Source organism: Helicoverpa zea, chromosome 17 (genome assembly GCF_022581195.2).
Source record: "Helicoverpa zea isolate HzStark_Cry1AcR chromosome 17, ilHelZeax1.1, whole genome shotgun sequence".
In the NCBI taxonomy this organism is placed as follows: Eukaryota; Metazoa; Arthropoda; class Insecta; order Lepidoptera; family Noctuidae; genus Helicoverpa; species Helicoverpa zea.
The window spans coordinates 819,373-835,211 of NC_061468.1; the positions used below are offsets into that span (position 1 = coordinate 819,373).

Sequence of the window (15,839 nt, forward strand, 5' to 3'; positions counted from 1 at the left end):
CGCACACACACACACACACACACACTCACTCACTCACTCACAAAGACTTCTATAAACACTCATAAGTAACCTTCCATTATTAGATTTATGTTAAGCTACTTTAATTTTCTAATTTCCTTTTTTATTCACAATTTGTATAACAGAAACTGGAAGAGGGCACTGACTTCTGTAACACAAGTTTTTACTTAGCTCAGAAGTCAGGGTTTTCAATAGGATTTTTGTAAAAAGTTTGTGTGAATAAATTATTTATTTATTTATTTATTTATTTATTTATTTAAGTGATTGAGCGCGAGCGCGGCGGGCCGCGCGGCGCCGCGCTGGGCCGCGCCGCGCTCTTACATTGTCCGTGCTCTTACGGCCGCTGCCGGCCGCTGCTCTTTCAGTAGGAATTGACCCTTATTTTACGTTGTTTTTTTTTAACGCCGTCAAAAATCATCAAAGGACCCCTCCCGCTGTGGGTTAGCAGCGGTGAGTGTCAGACTCTTACTGACTAAAATCCGTATGTATGTCGTAGGCCTTTTATGTTCCAGGGCCGCGGTAACTCTTCCAAAGAATCCCGCAGAACCGGCAGGCCTTGGCCCTGCTGGGCCCAGCTGGGGTTGCAGATATCTCTTTGAGGAGCGCGTGGAACAACGCGCGCCGCCGACGCGGGTCCGTTGTCTATATTAAACGACCTCTGCCGCTGAGGGTGCATACAGTCACTGTATTTGTATGCATTGTCCGATGTCAGTAAATGCGTAGCTGTGCGCAGAAAGGAGTTAAGAAGGATTTTGATACCATTTTACGTATTTATTTATTTAATCTGTATTTTCTGACAGACTTCAAAAGAATTGTGTCATCAGTGTCAAAGTTTGACGGATGGGATGGTTGACGTTTTAATGTTTTGAAAATAAATAGTTTTTCAGATAAATATCAGTAAATAACTGCTTTTCACTTAATATTTAGCCAATATGTCGCAGCATTTGGTTAATGAAAATAGTAAATACATATTAGAGTAAGTTAAAAGTCATGTCATAATCTAACCTATTTATTTGAATTACAATCGGGCTGATTTAAATTGTTTATTATTCTTTTCAGCCTATTTTCAGAGCAGACTGTAGATCAACAAACACTAGATTCAATATGTACACAAGTGCAGAAGAAGTTTCCTAAATCAGACCACTTTAACTGTAAGTTTCTTTAAAAATCTTAAATACACAACCTTTTTCAAAGTTACATATCCATGTTGGCAATGGTAAAACTACTTATTCATCTTATAAGAATCTTACATTCTTATAGTAAATTATTTTATGTGATTTTTTTTATTACAGTAGCTACAATAACTTAACAGTAAAACATGAATATTAAAAAAAAATGCTATGTTAATATAATATTTCACATTCCAGTATGTCTACTACTATCTTCACTCATCACCGGTGGGGACTTGTCCCTGCCTGGTCAGCGCGTTGTGGCCATAGCCATCCTGTTTGACGTGTACAAGCTAGACAATCCCTTTGCTTCTCTGTTCCTGCACCTGCTGGAAGGGAAAGCTGGCCTGACGCCTCTGCTGCCGCAAGAGAGGCTACTGATAGGCCAGCTGCATGGCTTCCTGCCTGTTAATATTAAAGATGTATGTAATATCTAGTGTGTTAAGAATATTTTGACAGGCTGACAAAGACTGGACTTGGAATTACAAAATTATGTATGAAAAGTAATGAAGAATCTGTTGTGTGATGCATTTATATACAAGTTACTTTATAAACTTTGTTAAAAAAAGAGCTACATGCTGTGTGAGGCACCTTTGGACCTTTGAAGGTTTACTTTAAATGTTTCATAGCAACCTGTCATAGATAGGTTTATCATGTTAATATTAATGAGGGGAAGTGGGTGTATGTTTTTATTTTCTTCACAAACCATATCATCTGTTAAAAAACATATTGTAAAAAGTCCAAGTTCACTAACAATATGAATATCACTTTTCTTAAAGCAACTGTTTACATTGTGAACTGTTTAAGTAAATAGTTGTTTTACAAAAAAGAGATATCTGGGTTTAACAATTCCCCTTTCCGACCTTCCAGGTAATGAAGAAGTCAGCTAAACAGGTGATGCTAACTGAAGTGTCTCCCAAAGACTTGGAGTTTGACTACTCCTCACTCTCGACGATAGTATCAGAGAGAGTAGCAGACATGAGTTCCATGGCGCGAGCTGCTGCGCCTGCACTCATACCTCTCAGTGATGGGTAAGATTATTCATTATTTAGTTATTTCTTTAGTCATCAATCAGCCGAGAGAACTACCTGCTGTATAAAAAAGTAGCCTGTACCCTTTCCATGGGCGTAGCCAGCTTTGGGCTCAGGGTGGGGCAGCAGTCAACCTATCCCCCGGGGGAGGGCGGGGGCCCTCCGATTTTTTGTATCTTGTCAAACTTGTTAATCTCTTAATTTGAGAGGTTTATATTTTCAGGTACAGATAATAAACATTCACACACAGGACAAAAGCCAAAAGCAAGGGCAGTAGCGGCTTTAGGGTAGGGCGCGGTTGGGCGACGGCCCAGGGCGCCGGATATAAGGGGCGCCGCAGGCGCCCCTAACCAATCCTTGATCAGAATGTTACTCCTATTTTGTTTTAAATTTCATCAAAGATCGCAACTGTATCCAACAAGAACTGTATCCAAATGTATGGATAGCATCAGGGCCGTCTTAACCTATGGTGCAGGGTGTGCAAATAACCCGGGCGCCGTGGACTCAGGGGCGCAACGGTACGCTCCTGGACCAAATATATTGTCGTATAATGCCGGGCGCGTTAGATTTACATTAGATTCCAGAAGACGATCACTCGATTTGAGAGGATTAGAAGTCAAATAGGTTTTTCAATAACAATCTTTAAAACCACCAACCAAGTCAATTCCTAGCCAGTGAAAATAATAAACATGGGATTGCTTGCGTTATGTGGAAGTTTAACCTTGTAAAATGTCAAATAGACAAGCAAAGGAGATTGGGCAAGAATGTATGAAGTTTGGTCCAAATGTCCACCACGAACTAGACCTATATAATTAAATAGTCCACTTAATTTAGAGTAACTTTTACTAAGAAAGTAAAAAAAAAAACAATGCCAAAAAAAAGTTATAGCCAAAAATGTATTCTTCATTTTCGGTAGTTTTTTATGTTATCATTATTATTTTTTATTTTATTCCACTTCCATTTCCGCATTTTATCTAAAACTAAGATGAGTAAGACACATTTACATATAAACAGCCCATATTTTTTTGCCCGATGGATGTACGAATCACTAACCAATAGAGGCGCCAGAAGTGCTTGAATATACTCAGCGGTTCCTGGATCTAAGAAAGTTCGATGTAACTGGTAGTGTCTTCTCTCTAATAATGAACAATTCTATTTGTCAGAAGTTACAGAAGTATGAAAATCAAACATCACGAAAAGTAATTGAAAAAATGAAATTGAAAAAATCTATAAAATGTTTTATTTGATTTTGCTATAACTTTTTTCTGGCATTATATTTTTTTTACTTTCATAACAAAAAATGTTCTATATTTAATGGGCTATCTAGCCATATACGTCTCGTTCGTGGTGGACATTTGGACCGGAATTGCCCATTGTCCTTTGCTGCAGACGTCGAAGAAAAAAAAGCGCTCGCTTCGCTCGCGATTTCTTCTTTATTTCTAATTTATTCTGCGTTTACTTTTAGAGTTCTCAATTGAACAAAAAGTTGGAGCATCGAAAAAAGAAACACATACAGCTGACTGTCTATCCAGTCACGGTTTCTTTTAATTTGTGTTTAATTCCGCGTTAAATTTGACAAATTCTCGAACAAACACTACTTTTATGTCCCAAAACTCTAAAATTTTCGCGCTCGCTTCGCTCGCGGATTCTTTACTTCACACTTACATGTTTTATCTCATATAGCTACTTTTAATTTCCCAATACTCGGATAAAATTCGCGCTCCCTTCGCTCGTGGTTTCTTCACTTCACAATTGCCTTTTATTATATATGTTTATGACTTTTAGTGATCCAAAACTCAAACATTTTCGGGCTTGCTTCACTTTACAGTTGTTTTTATTTTTCAACATTTTTTAGTCTACCCTAGCAAATAGGTAGCGTCGTTTTTAAATCCTTTTATTAATAAGAAAGTAACTTCTAGTTTCCATATGAACTTTCTTATTTACGGTACTACTTTAAGTCTCAAATTTTAATACATAGGCGTCAACACTAACAAAGAGTTATGTAAGTTTGGGCTACATTTTAAGTAATTTTTGTTTCGAGTTCTAAAGTATAACACAAAATTTCGGGCTCGCTTCGCTCGCGCAATCAGAAGCTACGTTCCCGTATTTTTGCATTCACCAACCAACCAGCAATAATTATGCCCGATTGAGCTACATTTTACGTAATTTTTGCTTTGACTTGTTAAATATAAAAAAAAACGCGCTCGCTTCGCTCGCGCAACCGGTATGTCTCTGTTTTTTCTACGGGTTTGAATTGCAGTTGGAGGGCGCCGTAGAAATCTCGCCCAGGGCCCTGGTAGAGTTAAAGCCGGCACTGAGCAAGGGCATATAGTTTCTGAATACGCGAGCCAAGCGAGCGCGAAATTTTTATCAGACTTAAACCAAATATTACGTAAAAGGATGATGGGTAAAATTGGCCGGTATATCCAATAAAAACCATTCGCATATCAAATAATAGCTTATACCGTAAGCTTCATTTTTTGTTATGGGCAAAACCTTGTAAACCACCGGAGAACGAAGATATAACACCTGATAGCATAGGGCAGCCCATGGACTTGAACCACTTCATTGCGTATGGGAGGGATGTTTAAGTGCATTATTATTGTCAATAACTGTCAGAACGGGTCACAGAAGGTGTCTGTGCCCATATTTTCCAAGAATATTGAAAAAAAAAAAAGATTATTAGAAGGTAGTATTTACAACGTATGGTGTACGTATTCCGCCGTTCTGGTGAGTCTAACCGACATAACCAATGAAAACCATTTGCATATCAAATGATAGCTTATACCTTAAGCTTTATTTTTTGTTATGGGCAAAACCTTGTAAACCACCGGAGAACGAAGATATGACACTTGATAGCATAGGACAGCCTATGGACTTGAACCACTTCATTTTGTATGGGAGCGATGTTTAAGTGCATTATATTACTGTACATATTAGTCAGGACATATCACACAAGGTGTCTGTGCCCATATTTTCCAAGTTTATTGAAAAAAAAGATTATTTAGCAGGTAGTATTTACAACGTATGGTGTACGTATTCCGCCATTCCGGTGAGTCTAACCGTTATATCCAATAAAAACCATTTGCACATCAAATGATAGCTTATGTCATAAGCTTCATTTTTTATTATGGGCAAAATATTGTAAGCCACCGAAGAACGAAGATATGACATTTGATAGCATAGGACAGCCCATGGACTTGAACCACTTCATTTTGTATGGGAGGGCTGTTAAGTGCATTATATTATTGTCAATATCAGTCAGGACGTGTCACAGAAGGTGCATGTGTCCATATAAAAAAAATAATAATAACAGTTAGTATTCACAACGTAAGGTGAAACTATTCCGCTGTTCCAGTGACTTTAACCGGCATAGCCAATAATATTCATTTGCACATCAAATGATAGCTTATACCTTAAACTTCAATTTTTGTTATGGGTGGAACATTGTTAACCACTGGGGAAAAGAGATATCAGTCCTGTAAGCCTACGACTGCCTAGTGAATTAAACTACTTTGGCACGTATGGTATAAAAGGAAAACCTATCTTCTTGAATAGAATAATATATTAAAAAACTGCATCAAAATCCGTTGCGTAGTTTGGAAGAGTTAAGCTTTCATAGGGACATAGGGATATAAGGACTGAAAAAGCGACTTTGTCTTATACTAAATAGTGATGCACAAATAGTAACCAAACGGGTGGTCAAGTCCGGTTTAATCAGTAGAATAAAATTATTTAAGTTGTTTGTCAGATTTCACAGAGTTCTCATCATATGGCACATCAGGCTTGTTAGCCAGGACAGTCGACAGTCATTGGTCATGATAGATTGATGCCAGCACACCTCTAACTCCACAGGATTATATTTCAAAGCAAGATGTTTTATCCTGGCCATTAGATGATGCCTGTGCAAGTACTCACGACAAGTATTTGCATTAAATGGGCTACGAACTTGACTGAACTGATTTGAAAAATCTTTCAGTGGTGGAATAGCTACGTAAAGATAGAGTGATTGAAGAGGAAGGTTTGTATGTGTAATAACATCCGTTAAAAACATTACCCTCCTTCTTTGGCAGTCGGGTAAATAGTGAGTAAATACTGCTTTCTCGTGCGAAGTGGGTGGGTCGCTACTTTTCTAATAATTCGACAACCCAGGGCCGACTATCCTGGTGCCGCAGAACGAGAAAATGCTATCTCCAATAATGGAAATAATATACGGTGGTGTAAGTAAAAGTTTTTATGTTTTGTTTTGATATTAAAACAATTATGCCTAGTTAAGACCGATTTTAATCGATAGTCTACCCTAGGCTTATTTAAATAAGTGATAAGTTGACGAAAATATATCATACAATGAATTTTTCTACTATGGATTTTATTTTTACAAAAAAAATGGTGCAAAAAGTATAAATTAAATCTTTTGTGCCCGACTGTACTGTCGATTCTTGACCTGAACTGTTTTATTTCAGTACCTGTTTGGTATAAGCAATAATCTAATATACATTAGAACTTTATTGGTTATCAGGCCAGGGTTCATACAAAATTGCCCATCATCCTTTAGCCCAAACGTACTTAACTTTTTGTTTGTTGACAAATACAAAAATAACATATGTAGTTTCTGAATACGCGAGCGAAGCGACCGCGAAATTTTAATTATTTTTTAAGACACAAAACCAAAAACTGCGTAAAATGTCGCCCAAATATACATTTTCATGAATGGGGGGACTAGGTACGACGACACACCCGATTTAATAATAATACTAACAACCTTCAAAAAACAATCACAGAAAAAATTAGGCAATATACAGAATTGCAAGAAGAAATAACTAGAGTTTGGAAAATGAATAGAGTAACAATCGTCCCGATAATAATATCTACCACAGGTTTAGTCCCTAAACAAATTTTTAATAGTTTTGCCGCACTTAATCTTTCCAAATATACTTACTCACTCTACAGAAAGCAGCTATCCTCAACACATGCCGTATAGTTAGAAAATTTTTGCAAGATGATTTAGATAATAATTATAATGCAATACAGAACAACCAGCAAACTTCCCAAACCCAATAGTATTAGTATTAGGATCTCACTTTGGTTATAAGCCTCGTAAGATCCTAAAAATACCAGGTTTAAATTAAAACCTGAGAAAACGAACGTTTAAAACCAAAATAATATAATGGCGTCCACGACCGATTTCGGCCACGGCGGCTATCCTCATTTTAAGGAGATCAGCCAGCTGCGCAGGACATATATTATAGTGCACTCCCTATTCCTTCACTGTCATAACCCGATGGGACGACAATCCGACACGACCGGAAAGAGATCAGGCGCAGGACCGACTTTACATTACACCCGATTTACGTCCATACGAAAACCCCCTAGCTCGCATAGATAAGTCGATAAAAATAAAGTTAGATAACGTATAGCAACGTCGCGCAGCTAAGCTTCGCGGACCACTTGGAATGCCTCCAGGGACCACCAGTGGTCCGCGGACCACCGGTTAAGAACCACTGTGCTAAACGATTGTTCTATTGTACAGGTCGTACATGGCTTGGCAAGCAAAATAGCGAGCGCGGTTTTTACACTAGGATAAAATTGCATTTCCGAAATTTTGATCACATCTACCAGTTCCATCTCCTTCAATGCATTATTTTTTGGATTAGATGGACGACTCGGCTCGCTACGCCACGTAGCACCCATTCTTTTAGGGAATACGGCTCGCTTTCAAATGACGCGCGCACCGCGCACGTTCGGGAGCTCGAGCGTGCATTTTGTTTTGATCGCGCTCTTTTCAAAGTCGACAATTTTTTTTGTGCAATAACTTACGGATAGTACATATGATTGTTGATGTTGTTAGTTAGAGTTAGTAAAAAAATATTGTTTAATCAGACACCTTATAGGTCAGAGCCAGGGCCCAGGGTGGGGCAAGTGCCCCAGCTTGCCCCAGTGTGGCTACGCCTATGACCCTTTCTCAGGTTCTAGACTGCCTGTGTACAAAATTAATTTAAATCTGTTCAGTAGTTTTGGCGTAAGAGCCAGACTGATGGAGTTACTTTTGCAAACATACTCGTGAAATAGGCTTTTTATCCTGATGGGGGAAGAATATCCGTAGTGATGCAGGTGGAATCGCGGGCGAGAGCATGAGTATTCATTCTGTACTTTTGTTTTTCAGGAGCCCTCCAAACCGCATGGCAATGAAGGAGCTGTTAGAATCTCTTATATCAAATGACTACATGCCTTTGCACAGGACACTAAAAGCTTCAGGACCAATTCCACTGCCCACCTTCCTCATGGACACCACAGAAATTACTGCTGATAAGGTAAGCCATAATCTTCTTATTTTGAACTCAAGAACGGCTAAACCAATCAATAGCTTAGTACCAGAACATGGACGTAGGATAATTATCACACCACCAAAATTTTACATGACTAGTTTATTATTTCCAGGCAGTATGGAAATGTCTAGTAAACCGAGGCGCATACAACCCGCTGTACGACACAGACTACGAGGGGCTCATAGGCCTGCGCCCCGAGAAGCTCGACAAGCGACAGCACAACACACAGCAGCCGCCACACAAACCTAAGGTAATTAGCAAATCATTTATCTTAATGCCCAGAATAAACCAGGGTTGGAGAATATATCCATCCAATATATATGAAGCTGGGTCTGAGTTTATTTATCAATATTATGTTTTTTTAGTAACATTTGCCTTATCAACGAGATGAACGAGAAGATTTCAAGTTATGTTGGGACTTGGTTTGGTCTGTTTTCATATTCCCCTTTTCACTGAGGTTCATCAACCTGTCGATCTCAAATTGAATATGAAACAAGTGTGGAACTTTTTATCTTTTATATTGTGAGTCATAAGTAAATGAGGGTAGTGGTCGGCACCACGTCTTGTCTGCTGCCCTGCCGTTGTGACTGAAATTGGAGAACGTATGATATAATATTCGCCGTTTACTAACAGCCAGAAGAAAAAAAGGAGAAATCAGAAGAGAAGAAGGTAGAAGAGAAGGAGAGCGGTAACGCGGTGGGCGAGGCTGCTTCCCTGACGGCGCTGGCGCTGAAGGGAGCCCTCAGCGTGCAGCACCAGCAGCGTCTGCTCGCGCTGCTCGACGCCGACCCGCTCAGGGTCTACGAGATCGGCGTCACGCCAACACAGGTGCCCAAGTCCCTACAGACCTAGGTTACAAGATAATCATCATCATCTCAGCCATAGGACGTCCTCTGCTGAACATAGGCCTCCCCCTTAGATCTCCACAGATACCTGTTGGAGGCAAGATAATACACACGTTTAATGAAACTTCAAACTTCTTCAATATCAAAAAAGCGTTAATTAAAAGTAGGCTGAAAATCAGAACTTTTTGAAGGTTAAACTTATAAAAGACAACCCCAAAACGCTCGCCCTTCACCACTTTCTATGTGTTTTTGCTGGGAGGAAAAAGTGGTGGAACAAACTTCCCAGCAATACGCTATAAAATGTAACAAATACAGGTCTCGTCATACACACGTTTAATGAAACTTCAAAGTTGTTCAGAATCAAAAAAGGCTTTTATCCAAGTAAGTAAGGCTTAAAAAGGCTTAAGGCTTAAGGCTTAAAAAAACATTTTTTGAAGGTCAAATTTACACAAGACAGCCCTCAAAACGCCCGCCTTTCACCACATGCTATGTGATTTTGCTGGAAAGATAGTCAAAGTTGTCTACTTCTTCTTCCTGTCCTGTTCCCAATTATTGTTGGGGTTGGCGCAATTATATCTTCCGCTTCCATTCTTCCCTGTCACTCGTCATACTGACACTCACTCCCAAAGTTGTACTAGTAAACATGACATACAGGAATGAATTTTATCCAAAATAAGTATTATAGATATTACCTACCTACGTATATTTTCATTTTGTCGTGTTTTAGTAGAAAAAAGAAAAGTTATTGATATCAAAAGATGATTATTTTGTAACCGATTGTACGGTCACAGTCGTTTTTTTTTACTGATAATGCAGATATGTTCTGTTAATGATTCTGGACCACCAGGTTTTTTTGTGCACTGCTTAAAATTAATTCCTGTATATTCTTCTGGCGTACAGTTACCGGAGCTGGTAGAGAACAACCCGATGGTAGCGATATCGGTGCTGCTGAAGCTGATCCACTCGCAGCACATCACGGAGTACTTCAGTGTGCTCGTCAACATGGAGATGTCGCTGCACTCCATGGAGGTCGTCAACAGGTCAGTGATACACTCATTCGATAAAGGTCCTTTCTATATCATTAATTGATTCTACTCGCGGCTAATTTATACGACGGTTGATTATGTAATAGGGCCATTTAACTACGAAGCGGGTTTTTTGTGAACCTGGTTCTTCTGGTAATCATTCGTTTTAGGAAACGCCCAAAACTAGTTTACCGGTTTCGGTTTTGAAAGATTAAGAAAAATAACCTTAGAATACTTAACACGTCTGTGTATGTTTCCCAGACCTCTGAATCTGAAGGCATCTGAATGGATGTTAAATTCAAATAAAATACCGGATAATCTCTTCTAATCTTGTCGCGATACTTTGTCTAAATTATCTAATTAATGCTACTATAAAATCTAAGTTAATATCTCATGTTATAAACTCCCCCAGACTAACAACATCAGTAGACTTACCAGTGGAGTTCGTGCACCTATACATCAGCAACTGCATCTCGACGTGCGAGACCATCCGCGACCGCTACATGCAGAACCGCCTCGTGCGGCTCGTCTGCGTCTTCCTGCAGTCGCTCATTAGGAACAAGATTATTAATGTTAAGGTAACGAAACATACATTAACCTGAAGGGAACTTTAGGGTAATACAGGTTAATAGGGGTTTTAGGTAATTTTAGGATAATGTAACGTAGAACATACATTGTAAAATTGGGGTACTGTAAAATACAAAATACATTAGTTTCAAGGTAACATTAGGTTAATATTATATAGAACATACATTAGCATTAAGGTTATATTCGGGTAATGTTACATACAGCATAAATAAGCTTTAAGGTAAGTAAAATTAGGGTAAGGTAACATAAAACATACATTACTATAGATAATGTGACAAACATTAACGTTAAGGTAAATTAATATACAACATCATTAACTTTAGGGTAATGTACAAGTTGGGCCAGAACTATACCCAATACTATGCAATTTCAGGAACTATTCATCGAAGTGGAAGCATTCTGCGTAGAATTCTCCCGCATCAGGGAAGCTGCAGCCCTGTTCAGATTGCTCAAACAACTGGACTCGGGCGACGGACTGGCGCACAAAGACACCAAGGACAACTAGCATAGGGTTCGTACAAAGAAGCGATATATTAGAAATGTTTCATGATAGTAGTCACTGACTGTAGTCGACTTGATGGCAAGTTAATAAGTGAGTGTAAACGGGGCATAGTTAGTTATACTTCGGCCGTTCAGAGAATGCGTTCCTGACACCTATCAGTTAGTCACGACTAGTGATGGGCACAACATAACACTGAGTTCGTTACCGTTCCTTCAAAATGAACCGCCGCATTATTTTAAGATTATTTTCGTTTTAAATTGGCGGAATCATTTGTTTTATATTTTAGTTATTTAAGTGGAAACCAAAAAAAGGTAATATTCATATAATAAAATTGTTTTATTTATTCTTTGTTACAAGTACATTGAATTGAATGTGCGAACAGAATATTAATCAGACTCCGATTTGCTTGAGGAGGTGGTGTCTTCATCATCATCTTCGCCTACATGTATAATTATATTATTATCAATAACAGAATCAATCCTGATATCTCGGTCTAACAAAAGCCGGGTAATCAAATAAAAACAGATCGAAAACACTTGAAAAACGTGGTCTATGCGCACGAAACGACAACGGACGACTGTTTTAGCGTCACAAAATGGCGGCCCATAACGCCATTTGGGGTTACCATTTTTAATCTAAGTATAAAAATGCGGTTTGGTCATAGTTTTATTTTTATATTTCATAAACGTTATAATTAAGTCTTATAGTCCATTATTTTCCAATTCTTAAAAAGAAAATCAAAACGTATTATTTTATATTATAACTGTATAAGAACAGATTACGATATTTGCCTGTTATTTTTAGCACAGCACTACAAAATATAAACCGCTGACATAACCTTGTAATAGCGCAGTATAGATTTAGAAAAATATTGTTTACCAAGTTATTTGACACTCAGTTTGGCACAAAATTATAACATTCATTGATTATTGATATAATAATGTTGTTTTAATGCTCCTCAATTGTTAAAACGGTAAACAACCAGCAAAAATATTTTTATCGTAACTGCAACGCCATTGCAAAGTTACGTCGTCAGTTCAATCGCGACGTGTCAGGAACGCATTCTCTGAATGGCCGAACTATAGTTTGGTAAGACTTGAACAACTAGAGGCCTATACTCGTATTGGACTGCTACTTTTTCACATTAAATATTAATAATTTATTCTAAATAAAAATGTTGAGGGATTTGACTTTTTTAAATCCTATGGAAATAACCTATTTACATAATTCACTGAAACAATGTCATAACTGTATTGGCGCGGGCGCACATACACGTCTTGTCGTTATAGTGTTCCGTAAAAAGGCCAGGATATTTATACGAGGTTTTGAGCAAACGAAATTGCACAACACTGATAATTTTTTTTTTCTACATAAATAAAAATAATGGTTTCTTGCCAAATATTATTCTTCTTAAAAGTTGTATGTAATTTCTGTAATTTTACTAGGTACATAAAATAATAATATAGTACATATATTTTTCCAATATAAACCTAGATCTTTTTATACCTTTGTAATAATCAAGTAGTGCACAAAATGATAAACTCATCCAGTAAAATATCAATAGTTACTAAGTAGTATGTGATACTGATATACATAAATGTGATGTACATAATATTAAACAGACAGAAGCAACAAATATGGAAAACTAGGTATCTAGTACTTAAATATTATATGTAGAATTAGACTTTCAACCATATTCTTTGAAAGAAAGGGCACCAATTTGGTTGATCAGCTTGATAAGTACCTTTCGTTTATCAACCATATTTGCCTGTGAAATCTTATTCGTTACTACAAAAGACCCTGGAATAAAATGTGAATGTCCTGTTATCCTATTTAAAATAATGACTGATTAACTTAGTAAAAACAATAAGACGCATGGAAATTGAAATTACTTACCTAATATTGTACTGATAGTATTTTTTCTGTAAATGTAAGAACGCTAATTAAAAAGTTATTGATGCGTGCAGGAAATATAATGAGTTTCCATTGCTATGTAAATATTATACTTGTGTGTTTTGAATCCACATTGATTTAGGTATATGGAAGTAAAAGGATTTATTTGTTATATTTTCTACTAAGAATGTATGAGTATGACCATCTGACAGGTAATAAGGTCATAAAGCCGTAATATATAAAAATACTTATGTAAATTGCATAAATGCAGATGTCAAGTACCTATAACTATTTCTCCTATTTATCTGTTAAAGTGTGTTGTGTAAGTTGGCAATAAAACATACAAAAAATATTCAAAGTTTATTATTATGAATAACTACAATAACCCAATATTAATTCTAACTAAAACTGGTATGGGCATACCAATGGATGACAGACATTACTTAATCTATGTAGCACCTTCCAGAATTTTCCTTATCTCATCATCAGCAGCCAAGTCCAATGGAGTACAGTCGTCTTCATCTTTTAGCAGTGAAGCACCAGCTTTGAGTAATATCCTGGTGGACTCCACATGGCCACAGGAAGCAGCATAATGTAAGGCAGTCTGACCACACTCATCTGCTGCATCTACTGGGCATCCTCCATCTAAAGCTGCTTGTAAAGCCTTTGTAGCATTGCGGTCAGTGGCCCAGTGCAGTGCAGTCAGACCATCGTCATCCTTCTCATGCCGCAGCTCAGGATGCTCAGCAAGGAGTTGCGTGACGCGCTCGGCACAGTTCTCTCGCGCCGCATCCAATATAGACAGTTCATTATGTATTAGTTCAGGCTCTGGGGATTTGCGCATGGAAGACACTGCTATCCAGGTTTCCTTCACACCTAATTCTTTTTCAGTAGAAAGATCTGTCAGTTCTGGTGCATACTTTTGCACTAAAGCTATATACTTTTGTTTAGCCTCATCGCTGGGTAAGTCACCAAGAGATCTCCAGGCCTCCCACTTCCTGCGGCCTCTGCCGTCCAGCCAGCCAGGCTTTGGAACATTACATTTGCCTTCAGTTCCTTGTTTGTACAGACCATAAAGTTCTAACAGTTGATTGTTATCTAATGAGCCTGTTAACTTCCTAACATGGTCTGCTGCTTTATTAAAAGATATCTCTAAAGGAGACAACTCTTCATCAGAAAAGTCAGAGTCAGGGAAATCTGGAAGTGCTTCAGCCATTGTAAATGCTAACTAAATATGGCAGTTTGTATCTAATTATTTTGGACTTGAACAGTCAAGTTCAATCCTTCTAAAGTGTGTACTTGCTTGTTGGTGGCATCAGCAGCAGCAGAGGGACTCACAAACTCAATGAACCCGTAGCCCTTGCTGAGACCTGTTGAGCGGTCAAACACTACTCTAGCACTCTGTATTGGTCCAAACTGTGCAAAGTACTCTTTGAGCTGTCGATGACCTACAGTCCAGGGCAGATTGCCTACGTACAGGCGAGCTGCTCTTGCTGTGCTGGCCATAACCTTAAACTGCAACTATTTCAAGTAAATGCAAAGATCGGTCGCCAACTAGTGACCTGTAGTCCACACCTGAGCTCTCACTCAGAGAATCCAAGTCCAGCAGAGCTCCCTTCAGTCCCCACTTCTTCAGCAGAGCCTCAATGGACCAGTCCGCGCTGCGTTCCTGGTAAGAACATAAAAAGCGGGCGTCAGTGCCGTCTAGCAGGTAAGCGACTGTCGATAACACCTCCTCAAACTGAGAGGGCTCGTAAAAACAGTCTGAAGCTAATAACAGATCTACTGGTCGCAGTGAATGAACCTCAGATAAGAATAGTCCCCAGGCTAGTCCTAGGATCGTTACGTCGCGATTGGGAACTAGACCATTCGCCTCACAACACGCAGACAGGTGCCTCAGGGACCTGGGCAAGGCAACGCTGTCGGTGAGCGTAACACGGGCGCCGCACTTGGCGGCTAGGATTCCTGGCAAGCCGGTCCCGCAGCCCAGCTCGAGTACGCGGAGTCCGCGTAAATGGCGCCTTTGTGTCCACAAATACCAGGCTAATAAGGGTGCCGACGGCCACGTGTAGAACGAATAGCCAGCCGTGAGAAGCTCCGGTATAACTATCTCCAAATATTCACCTCGAGAGTCGCCTTTGCTTGATGACTTGCCACGAAACACAAACTTCTTCAGCTGACCACTTACAGTCCTACCATCGCTCATTGCATAAGCATTCCTTGTGATAAATAAGGAAATTTTATTTTTCGATGCCGAATACTATGTCGTCGTAAAGTCAGCCGTCAAATTTATGTTGTCAGTTAAAAAACTACGGTCAACAAGTTACAAAATGTATTTTGTTTTCCGTACCTACGTATTATAACGCAGAAATCGACTTTGTACCTGATTAAAATCGTGACAGGTTTTAATTTATATTTATAGTATTTATACATATTGTAAAA

The 15,839-nt window shown here is 38.6% G+C and overlaps 3 protein-coding genes across 3 annotated transcripts; 1 reads left to right on the top strand and 2 right to left on the bottom strand.

The window, feature by feature from the left end:
- The first annotated feature begins 821 nt into the window (after positions 1-821).
- Positions 822-13,749, top strand: LOC124637955 (CCR4-NOT transcription complex subunit 11). The gene is made up of 11 exons (XM_047174706.1): positions 822-994; positions 1,078-1,169; positions 1,386-1,609; positions 2,058-2,218; positions 8,382-8,529; positions 8,657-8,794; positions 9,178-9,372; positions 10,290-10,429; positions 10,827-10,992; positions 11,376-11,621; positions 12,588-13,749. The coding sequence occupies exons 1-10, from the start codon at positions 951-953 to the stop codon at positions 11,505-11,507; spliced, it is 1,440 nt and encodes a 479-aa protein (XP_047030662.1). The 5' UTR covers positions 822-950; the 3' UTR covers positions 11,508-11,621; positions 12,588-13,749.
- LOC124637958 (acyl-CoA-binding domain-containing protein 6) lies at positions 13,745-14,613 on the bottom strand. Its single transcript, XM_047174708.1, has one exon. The coding sequence runs from the start codon at positions 14,611-14,613 to the stop codon at positions 13,846-13,848; it is 768 nt and encodes a 255-aa protein (XP_047030664.1). The 3' UTR covers positions 13,745-13,845.
- On the bottom strand, positions 13,745-15,603 carry LOC124638465 (probable methyltransferase-like protein 23). Its single transcript, XM_047175435.1, has one exon. It carries the CDS (start codon positions 15,601-15,603, stop codon positions 14,908-14,910), a length of 696 nt encoding a protein of 231 aa, XP_047031391.1. The 3' UTR covers positions 13,745-14,907.
- Between the last annotated feature and the right edge of the window lie 236 nt (positions 15,604-15,839).